This window comes from Phlebotomus papatasi, chromosome 2 (assembly GCF_024763615.1).
Source record: "Phlebotomus papatasi isolate M1 chromosome 2, Ppap_2.1, whole genome shotgun sequence".
Taxonomy (NCBI): Eukaryota; Metazoa; Arthropoda; class Insecta; order Diptera; family Psychodidae; genus Phlebotomus; species Phlebotomus papatasi.
In genome coordinates, this window is record NC_077223.1 from 90061914 (window position 1) to 90073212 (window position 11299).

The 11299-nt window shown below is 33.5% G+C and overlaps 1 protein-coding gene across 2 annotated transcripts in view; it reads right to left on the reverse strand.

Moving 5' to 3' along the window:
• Positions 1 to 9867, reverse strand: part of LOC129804992 (contactin-2-like) — an 89733-nt gene extending 79866 nt beyond the window's left edge. For both annotated transcript variants that reach the window (XR_008752037.1, XM_055852793.1), the window contains exon 1: positions 9119 to 9867. Coding sequence is in view for 1 of the 2 variants with exons in the window: in XM_055852793.1 (XP_055708768.1) it covers positions 9119 to 9221 (103 nt within the window). In the remaining variant the exon portion in view is untranslated. The remainder of the gene's footprint in view (positions 1 to 9118) is intronic.
• Positions 9868 to 11299: the final 1432 nt, after the last annotated feature.

Here is an 11299-nt window from a genome sequence, read left to right on the forward strand (position 1 = left end):
TCCATATTTAGAAACAATAAATGTCAGTTTTCTAATTTTTTTGGCAAAACTGAAATTCACTATTGACGTATTCAATGTAAAATAGTGACCTCTAGCCGCCAAAACATCCCTTATTCTACGATTCTAATAATTTGAAGATTTCTACTTCAGAATTATATCAAAAAATTGGGAAAAAATACAAGAATTAAAAAAATATAAGCTTTGCAAAGTGATTCTATTATTTTGGCCGCCACTGTATCTCAAAATTGCAAAAATAAAGTTACGACAAATGCTGATTTAACTGACGATATGAAATTGTCGTATCGTCACAGAGTTCTCTTATTTTACGTCACTCGTAGATCTCCCTACCTATTCTACCATTGGGAACCTAAATCCGGTTGCAGAGAAACGCATGATGAAATTTGAGTAAAGAAATAAAATTCTTCACAAAAGCCTGAAAAATCCGGAATAGTCGAACCACAAATTAGCTAAAATGCTCAATTTGCCGAAATAAATAAACACAACACAGTCATGAGCTATAAGGAGAACGTAAGTGTAAGAAAACTTGAAGGGACCCTCATGAAAAGTAGAACGAGTGACTGAATACTTAGAAAGAAAGTATAGTGAAGTGCGTTTAAATTATCTCTGGTACTTAAATCTGGGATATGATTAGAAGGTACCATATCAACTATCAAACCATGCGTAATATCTACACAAAAGAATGTTATAGATCTTAGTGTCTAGTAAACATCTATACTGGCCCTTCAAGTAGATTTTGCCGGAGGCAAAAGCTCAAATGTTCAAAATCCTTAAAAAGATGAAATTATACGAAGGATAATGTGTAGAATAATTTTCCAAGACACAGAAAATTTCCCTTTGCCTCCAATCGTGGGAGTAGCTATGACACTTTTAAGAATTCAGGATATTGACTTTCGAGATTTTAGTCAATTCCGGATTTTGGCTTTCGGGATTTTGGCTTTAGGGATTTTGGCTTTCGGGATTTTGACCGGGATCGAGAATTTGATAACCAAAAACGTACAAGATTTTGAGGAAATTCAAAAAGACGATGAAATCTATGTAAATCCGGACTTTAATCAATTTCCTGATCTAAAGTTTCAGATTGCGATTGATCGTGGTGATACTTCTTCAAAGTTATCAGACCACGTCCGTCGTTCCTCCGACACTTCAGGAAGATGTTCGGGTTCGATCTCCCGAGTACTATTTTGTCCGAAAATCAATTGTAAGCGACATTATTTAATTGAAACAGCCTTGACGGTAGGTGCAAGTAGAAGTTTCGGGGAACGAAAAAAATCGAAAATTCGAGTTTAGGCAGTCAAATGAGTCTAATAGAAGGAAAAAGTGTTTCAACTTTGCGGAATCCTCGAACTTGCAAAATAGAGTGTTCATTACATTTTCCCTTCGCATACACTCTTAGAAAAGTTTAGACGTGATTACTAATGAAAATTAGTTGTTCGGGCGATTATTATCAAATCTATTTAAAGTAGTTCTTATATTCTTAAAACATTATACTCATAATAAATTTATTAGTAGTGAGAATATAAGACAATATTTACATGGATAAGTTGCGGCAATTATTTCATAATGCTTTCATACAATTATATTTGCTTGTGTTAATTAAATGAAATCATTATCCCAACTAATATTGGTCACTAATTCCTTTTAGTTCTCACAACCAATGTAAATAGATGGGCCTATATTTTCATAAAGTTATGACTACTTTTCCAATAGTAAAGAGTGGTTTTTATTTTAGTAATGCGTTGAAGCTCTTTCGAATTTTAAGCAACTAATAAGAAATATGCATCACAATGAATGCTATATAGTAACCACAACTAATATGATATAGTTATTACAGCCAATAAGATGGGTATCAACCCCATTTATTTAGTAATTGAAACTAATATGTTATAGTACCCATTACTATTTTGATTTAGTTGTGATAACTAAATGAAAAGGATACTTTAACTAACTGTGGTCAACTATTTCATTTAGTTACCCAAACTAAATATATAGTTGGGTCTATATTTACTATATTTTATAGTTCTAATAACTGCATATGAGCTTGTACGTACTAATTTTTTCTAAGAGTGTACTTTCGAGTGCATACCGGTTTATTACTTAACTAACTTAATGGTTCATAAATTATTATAAAATCAACTTAAAATTGCATATTCTATAATTCTAGCGCAATCCACTAAGATTATAAACTATATGAAAATATCTTTTATTCACCAATTTGTTCATCAAAATTTCTTGTATCCATAAAAGGTTAATTAAGAGTGCACTTAAGACTATGCAAAAGTGTTTTAAACTTCCTCATTCTTAAGTGGTATAATGGAGAAATTTAGAGCAGTTCCTTTCTGAGTATATATTCCTTTTACTGCTTTTTCCAAATGAATCTCACGACATCTTGTTTCCTGGGTAAGGGCTAAGGGATAGTAAATTTGATGAAGACACATGGCTTCGTCACAGCATTGTTCTAAGGACACGTTTGTCTTTCTCAGCCAGAAGGGGGTGGGAGATTAAATGTGATTGTAATGTTCCCTAAGAATGTCCCAGATAAAATTCATCGCAATTCTTCTGATTGTTTTTTTTTGTGTGTCTTCTTCGAGCTAAACGTGTGTGAAAGCACTCAATGTGATTTTTTCCCTGGTTGATAAATAAATGTCTTTGTTTGGACACGCGATGGCTGCAACCTGTTTTATCATTTCGATCGTGATGATTCTTCAAGAATTTCCCAGAGAAGCTGTGAAGGTGACACGACGGTTTTGTCGAACATCGCGGATTCTTGGAAGAATGAAAATTGTTTCCTAAGTGATTGAGAGATTGGAGATGGGGCGTAAAAGGAAAATATTTGAAGAGGGTAAAAAGTAGTGAATTTGTACGACTTCCAGAGTCAATTGGAAGAAAATGATGATGAGACAATGCATGTGACATATTGAAAGGCAGAACCTTCTTACATTTTATCCAAGCTGTATGTCTGCAACGTTTCAGGAGTGAGACTATTCAGACATTATTGAGAATCCCAAAAGCTCGTGAAGGAGTCCCGAGAGTACTTTGCAGCATCTCACACTCGAACGACTGCAAACGGCACATATTCTAGCATTCATCTCAACAGAGCTTTGACACCATATATCTACAGAATGCAATAGAGCATCGTGTCAATTCCAACTGCATATAAATAATGAAAAGTGTCGAAGGGGGAGAAGCGACGAATGGGGGATGCCTAAATGGGATAAATGTGCGGTAGGGAAAAACATAAAGGTGAAACTGCAATATGTTGGTGAGAAAATATTTTCTCCAACTTCTGGCATTTGTCCCATTGAATTTTACACACATTTTTCCCCCAAACCATCCATTTGGTGATGCAGAGGAAAACCCGGAGGGTGAATGGCGTGGCGTAAAACTCCCACGACTGGTTCGCTGCATTCATGTGAATCCGTTGTGAAAATGAAACTTTTTCTTGCTTATTTCTTCCAAGATACTTCTTCCATCTGTTCACGCCCTCTTGGTCATTTATTTATAGATATGCTGAGAAAATTCCAATAGTTGACGCTTTTTTTCTTAAAACTACTTTAAGAATAAGAAAGTGCAAGTAGATACAACTTCTGAGACTTGGGAAATTTGATTTTTAAAATATGAAAAAATGGGAGAGAATGCTCGAACTCGACATTAGTGGTATGCCCTAACAATTGGTTTCATATTAACATTCATACATAAAGCCTCCGGTACAGCTTTTAGATCAAGAAAATATTATGAAATCAAAATTAATATCCTTTCGATTGAACTAAATTTAATTCGGTCTGATGTTTAGAAGAAGAAGAAGAGTCCGAAAGAGTCGTTTAGACATTTGCAAAACGTTTGAGAAAGAAAGAGTTATGAATTTCGATTACTTGAAAATTCCCTGATCTAAAAGGTTTGCCAGAACCGTAATAAGTTAAATTGGAATGTTTCAGATCGGTAATGCTCAAAGATTTCTGCAAACCTTTCCTCTCCTTTCCACGAATTTCCTGAAAATTTGCTTACAATCTTAGTATAAGTGTTACAAAAAGGCAATAGGATTTATTTTCATATAAACGGCAAGGAAATGGAATACATATTTGATGTGATTAAACCCGGAATGGCTGCTCATACAATATAAGGTGAAAGAAACATCTATTGACACTTTAAGAACTCGTGTCAGGACCTACTGACACCCTACTCTGTACCATTTGGAATACGAAATTTGAATACTTATCCATATCGAAAACGTAAATCAATGAAAAACGCCATATTACCCATATTTTATTAGATATATTAAATAAATTTCAACATTTTGACAAAAGTGTCAATAGGGGTTCCCTGTCGAAGAGGTGTTCATTCGACCCTAACTGAAGTTTAGATAAAATTAATTATTGGTTCGTAACCAGATAAAATCGGTCCAAGTTGATTAGAAATTCCGAAGCGTGTCTAACGTATATTTACTTGCTCAAAACGGATTTGAAATAAACTTTTTGGAATGCCTTAAATATTGACATTGAAAAACTACTATAATGGCTTTGGCACACCTTTTAGATCAGGAAAATTTCGTAATGTCGAAATTCGAATCCCTTTTTTCTCATACGCTTTGCAAATGTCTATCTCATTCTTTCACACTTTTCTCCTTCTTCTTTGAAACACCACAACAAATTCAATTTAGATCAATCGAATTTAGAGTGCGAAAGAATGAAACAGACATATGTAAAGCATGTGAGAAAGAAAGGGATGTGAATTTTGATTTCATTAAATTTTCCTGATCTGACAGGTATGCTAGAACCACAAAAAAATAGTCAATGTAATTTTCCGAACAAATCTGTTCAAACGTTGAAGTGTAATTTAAAAATTGTAATTTCAAGTGAGATTAAGCGTTAAATTGTATAAATATTTCTATCTTGATTTTTATTTACACTGCACAAATGAGTAGTAATGGTTCCTAAACACATTTTAGATCGGGAAAATTTCATGAAATTAAATATGTTTTTCGTGAAAAAAAAAAAACTTTGAAAAGTTAAAGGGATTAAACTTTCTTTTAAATCAATTGAAAGCACTAAGTCTAAAATTTTCATTTCATTTCCCATCATGTTCGTCCAACAGTTTTGCAATTGAATATGAATGAATAAAATTCAATAAGAAGTTTAAGTTTCTACGGTTCCTACGCATTCTAAATAAAGCAATCCCCAATGAATATTTCACATTCCCTCCCCCAAAGTCTAAAGTCTGAATGCGACTGAAAACTTGCTGAAAGACGTGAACCTGTTCGAGGGGAAAAATTGCTGAAAGTTGTGTATATCTAAAATATCCATGAAGCAAAAAAAAAAAAGATCCACCCTCGGAAATGTATTCTTATGAACATTTTCAAGAGGAGTTTGGTGGATGTTGAAGTGATGGCAAGAAGACTGTAAGCTGATAAGTCTCAAAGCTTTTTGAGATTTTTTCTCATTTGTCCTGTCGTGCAATTGAAATTCGGTAGAAAATTGCGGTTATTTCTCCTCCAACGCCCAATATTCAATTGAAGGAAATTCATCTCCTGCTTTTATTATTTCCTTTCAGATTTACGTCTATTTACATAGTCTCATATTTTCCGCGACCACCGACGGCGAAAGCTAAAAGTAAAGCCGTAGGGATGTTTTTGCCTTGCCGCAGAGGTATGACGAAATTATTTAATGAAAGAATTTACATATATTTCACCAGGAATGAATTGTATTTGGCTTCTGTGGCAATGGCAATACCGTAAGATATACAGGATTGGTCATTGAAGAATTCTGAAACGTCTCTGCAATTGGCATTCTGTGTGGAATTCAAACAGAGATTTCCACATTCTCCCGTGTTAATCGGTACTTAGTTCCTGCGGTTAACACTGTTTTGTATGATCCAAACGAAATGGGGTGATTTCAAACTTTGACCGCCATTTGTCCCAAGTTCCGGTTCATTTAATCAGTGAAATTTTAGGGATAGGGTTAAAAACACATTAAATAAGCCTGGAAATCCCCAGTACTAATAGTTAAAAGGCGTGGCTGAGTCAAAAGTATCATAGCATTGAAGTTTTAAAAATACAAACACGTACAGTCTTTTCGAATTCACAGACTTTTCTTTTGGGCAAAATATAAACATTACTAAACTAAACCAATTTGAATCAGTTCAATTCATTTTATTAGTCAGCAATTATATTTTAACTTAAAATGTTTATTATGCCTTGTATATGAACGAAATATTCGCCACGTTTTATTCTAACTCTAAAGTATATTCGAAAGAATTCGATAGAGTTATTTGGAAAAAGATGTTTAATGCTAAATTATGCCATATCCGAGAATTTACGGGTTTTAGGCCAAAGGCTAAGTTAAGGGGGTTCCCGGGGTTACCCTAAGCTAAAAACGAACAGCTTTCGAGAATTTTTTATTTTTTATGACAAAGAAAAGATTAATTTTCTTAATAATTTTACAATATGTTTATGTGGGTCGCGGTCAAAATCCCGGAAACTAAAATCCCGAAAGCTAAAACTCCGAATAGGTCAAAATCCCGGAAGCCGAAATCCCGAATCCTTAAAAGCGTCACAGCTACTCCCACGATTGCACTCGCGCTTTCTGAAGGCTAAGGGAAGTTTTCTCTGCCTTGGGAAATTATTCTACACATTATCTTTCATTATAATTTCATCCCTTTCAGGATTTTAATCATTCGGGATTTCGGCGTTCGGGATTTTGAGTTTCGGGATTTTGGATGCCTCCGTTTTATGCATTTAAAGTGATTAAATATATATATTTTTTTGAAAAAAAAATTCCTAAATGGCGGACTAATTTTGGAGTGCTCGTCGTGGCAGTTCCTAATTGGTGGAAAATCTAATTGGTGGTTCGTAATTCTTATCTGAGAAAAAGAAACTAAAAATTTGAATTCTCTTAAATGTATGCCATAGTTAAACTAAGAAAACCTGGAAATAATCGTGAAATCCTTACTTTTTTTCAGTGTTTTGCATTTTTGTGAAAAAATTGATTTTTTAGAAAAATAGGTTTACGATAAATCTTTTAATTCAAATGAAACAGTAAGGTGGAGTAAGCACTTATCGCCATGTAAAATAGGAATTAATTTTATTATAGCTTGTGAACTCTTATTACAAGTTTTCTCAAATTTGACACAAAGTTACTTAGATGTATTGGCTCTAGATTCGTCAAAACAATAGTCCTAGAATTTAACGCTGAACTACTCAAAAACTGATTTTTAATAACAATGCGAAAATAATCACTTCGTCGCCACTTTTTACCACTTTTCGCCAGTTTTGTGACTAATTCTCGCCACCCACCTTAAAAGGTACAAAGTCGATTATTTTAGGCAATGTTATGAAAAGAATACATACAAGCATTTGTTTTTGCTCATGATCACTTTATTATTACGCACTTTAAATGATTTTTCTGCACTTTTCTTCGAGATGTTAAACTATCAGACTACTGCAGAAACTAAACAAAGCAGATTTGACAACTCAGAATCTATGAAGTGAAGTTAGCGTCCCCTATTGAAAAGCAATGGCGACAGGTGATAAATCAATTTAAAATATTACCACTTTCCGCCATGGCACATTTTTCATAAAAATATTATAAAATAAAATATTAACTAACTAAATACAAATGTTATGTATTTGGCGAATTTAATTAAATGCTCAATAGACAAATTATTTATCCAAAAACGTAAAATATTGTTCGATAAAAGTTTCACGACACTTGCTATATTTGGTAAGAAATATTGGGATTCCATGAATTTGATTAAAATACTGTTCTAAAAAATGCTCAAATAATTAAATTCAAAACAAAAAATTAGTGTTTTCGATTTTATGAGTAGCAGCTGTAGAGATACAAATAATTTTACAGCAAATTTATTTCACTAATAATGGAAAAATTGCAATTTCAATATAAATGGCGAGAAGTGGGGCACTGGCGAGGAGTGGTGATTCCACCCTATTTAGTACTGAAGAGAATAAGACTATTCGTTTTATTCATTCAATAATTTTTTTTTAATCCTTTCCTCCAATTCGAGAAAATTGGAAAATGAGAAGTGAAGAAAACACGCTTCAAAGTTTTGGAAGTTCGCCCGAAGGCTTGTAAATCTGTATCTTCGAAAATACTTAGAATTGGCTTCTGAAAATTTCATGGTATATTATTAATAGTTTATATATCTATTTAAACAATAAAGTTATTTAGTCAATTTTTAATCTTGCAATCAGAGGAACACCCTTAACTTCTTTAATTCCTTAATACCCCAGTTTTTTTTGGAAAAAATTATCTTAGGATTGGATTAACCAACAAAATTTCTTGTGTTTAGGATTTTGAAACTTTCGGGAATTCTGCTAAACCTCTAAAAAAAATCAGTATCCGTTTAAAATCCGTATTTCGAAAGTAATTTTTTGAGTAAATATTAATAAAAATAAAAATGAAATTGAATAAATATTTACATATAATTACTCATTGTAATTGATGGAAATGTAGTCTAATAATTATTTTGATTATAATTACGTCAAGCCGTATCTCGGATTAAGTCATAGGTGTGTTTAGCACATTATACGGACTTCAGATGTAAGGCTTAGTCATATGGCTTATTAGATTATTAAAGACAAATGACCTATTAGGTTCTCAAAAAAGTAATATAATTTTCATAATATTGATCACTATTTAAAATTTTGACACCTTCGGAAACTGGGCTAAACCTCTAGCCTGAAGACAGCTTTAGGCTCTAGGCAAACTTAAGTACTAGGTTAAGCTTGGATGAGATTTGGAAACCTTGAATCAAAATGATGTAATTGTAGTATAATTGTTATTTTAATTTCAATTTTAATTAAAATATAATTACGCTAACCTATTTGCTGACTAATCCTCAGCCATATACTGGCCCATACCACCCTTAACCGTATCGTATTGAAATGATCCATATAGCTAATTTTTTAACTTTATATTTCGATGTGAATTTAACGTGTGCTTCTGGCATAAATTATAAAGCTCCAGATTTGATAAATTATTCATCACACTCGCAGAATGATTTATGTCTGTTACGTGAACTTCTCCGTCTCAATCTCTTAACAATAATAAGGGATTTTTTTCTTAGACGATTGTACTGTGGATATTACCTTTTCGCCGATGATGTCCTGTGACATGCTTATCCAAGAAAAATCCATCCAAAGTGCTGAAGAGAGTCATAAGGTATATCACAAGAAACTTTGTGAACCACATATTGTCCCCATTCGTGTGATGTGTTTGGGAAGTTCTTTTGCTCGACAAATATCAAAAAAAAGAGACCGTACTGAGGATGCAGGGGATAGTTCAAATATCGCACAAATATCTCATTTTTCATCCATCGCACTTATTATGTGGTGTCACTACTGAAAATATCATTCATCAAATTTCACATATTGCATCGCACTGGTTTCTTTTTATAGTCAATCATCTGCAGAAAGCACTGACTGAGAGTTTTTTTTTAGCACAAACCCTTGAAATATTTCATTAAAAGAACCCCAATGAAGATTAATGTCAACTGTGAAGAATGATATTTTAGGCCTCTCCTTTTACGAATTTCTGACTATGCTTAATCCGTCACACCTATACTGACGTTCGTTTTATTTTCTTAAATTTCGGCTTGAATTATTAAACTTTGTTCTTTCACTCATTTCGCCGCGAAAAAGCGGGACATTGAGGAATTCTTCAAAGGCTCAAATTATCTCACTTTTAGAAATTAATGCCTCGTTGTTGCGCACCTTCTGACATAGGTATAGTCCTGATGACGTAACCAACCCCCAAAAACTCTATAGGGGTCATCTGAGAATAAGACGTAACGATGATTAGAGAAAAGCTGCTTAACTGCTGTGCACAACAAGTTGCATTGGATGCCAAAGTTGAACTGAAATCATCATTTATGGGGAGCTTTGACTACTGGGGTGCTTTTTGGGGAGAGTACAAAACCACCAGCAGTCATGCGTGGAAAGGTCTATGGGTCCTCATCTTTGAGAGGGGATAAAAAATCTAGTCATCTCTAAATTGTCCTAGACTTTGCTTCTTTTCCGACATTTCGCACTTAAAATCCTTAAAACTATTACAAGCTAAGCTTCTGACAATTTGATACACAGGTAAAGTCATAAACATTGTAAGAATAAAAGTCATATAGCTGTGTTGTAAATGCACGCAACACGAAAATTAAAACAAAACGTTGAGGAAATTATTTTCTCAACATCCTTGAGACTTTGGTAAATGTTGACTTGTTGGTTTTTCTCGGCCAAAACATCAAAAACCGTACCATGGAGATGCAATAGTTTGCATTGTTATAATATTTATTCAAAGAGGTGTCCAACAGCTCCAAAGTTGGTTCGGTAAAGCCAAAAACTATCATGGGATTGGGTGGTAAATAGGGGCAGAATTGAAAGTCTGGAAAGGAATGAGAAAGAACACCGTAGGGAGAACAATGAAATTATATGCAAACAGCGTTCGTCACTTTAACCACCCGTAACCCTTTCCAAACATGTATTATTTAAAATCCTGGGAAAATGCGCAAAATTCTCCTGTTTTCATTTAGGATATTCGTCTTTTGTTTACGCAATTTAATTTGCAATTTATGGCAATTTTAGCTTGGTTTTGCCAGATTACAGTAGACTGAGCAGACTACAGGATTTATATTTGAGACTTAGCAGGTACTTTTATAAGTTTTAAGTCAAAAATCCGTTTTCTCTTTCAAACTAGACTTATTGAGGCAATTTATAGCGCAGTACTGGATTCAAAATGCGTTGTACAAAAATCAGAATTTAATTTCTAGTTCTAATTGTCAGAATTTAAAAAAAATAGTGATTTGGAAAGCTCTCATTAAATGCTACAACTATTTGAACACCTTATTTTCATTCGATTTAACCTATTCAGTCAATGTACCAGAAATACTTGAGATAGAATGTTCATATTTTGGGATTAGTATTTTTTTAAAAGAATTTTTTTTTACCTATTATTGGGGCGCAGGGAGCCCCTGTCAAACACACGTCTTAACGGTCGCTGAATTTTAATTCTGTGCCTTAATTGATTACAAACTCTCTTGATTTAGATAGAGTAACTATCCAATAAACAAATTGGCAACTAGAATTCAAATCAAGAAAGAGGATGAAGACCAATTTTAACAAATTCGACGGGATGTCGAATTTTCCGTCCGCCATTTTGAACAAAAATTTTGCATGATCTTCCGCGAAGCAAGAAAACAATAACAAAATGTGTTTTCATCTCTGTCGGACCATTTTTCCCAACTAAAAATCCATTCCCGACAGCAATTCGGATAAAAG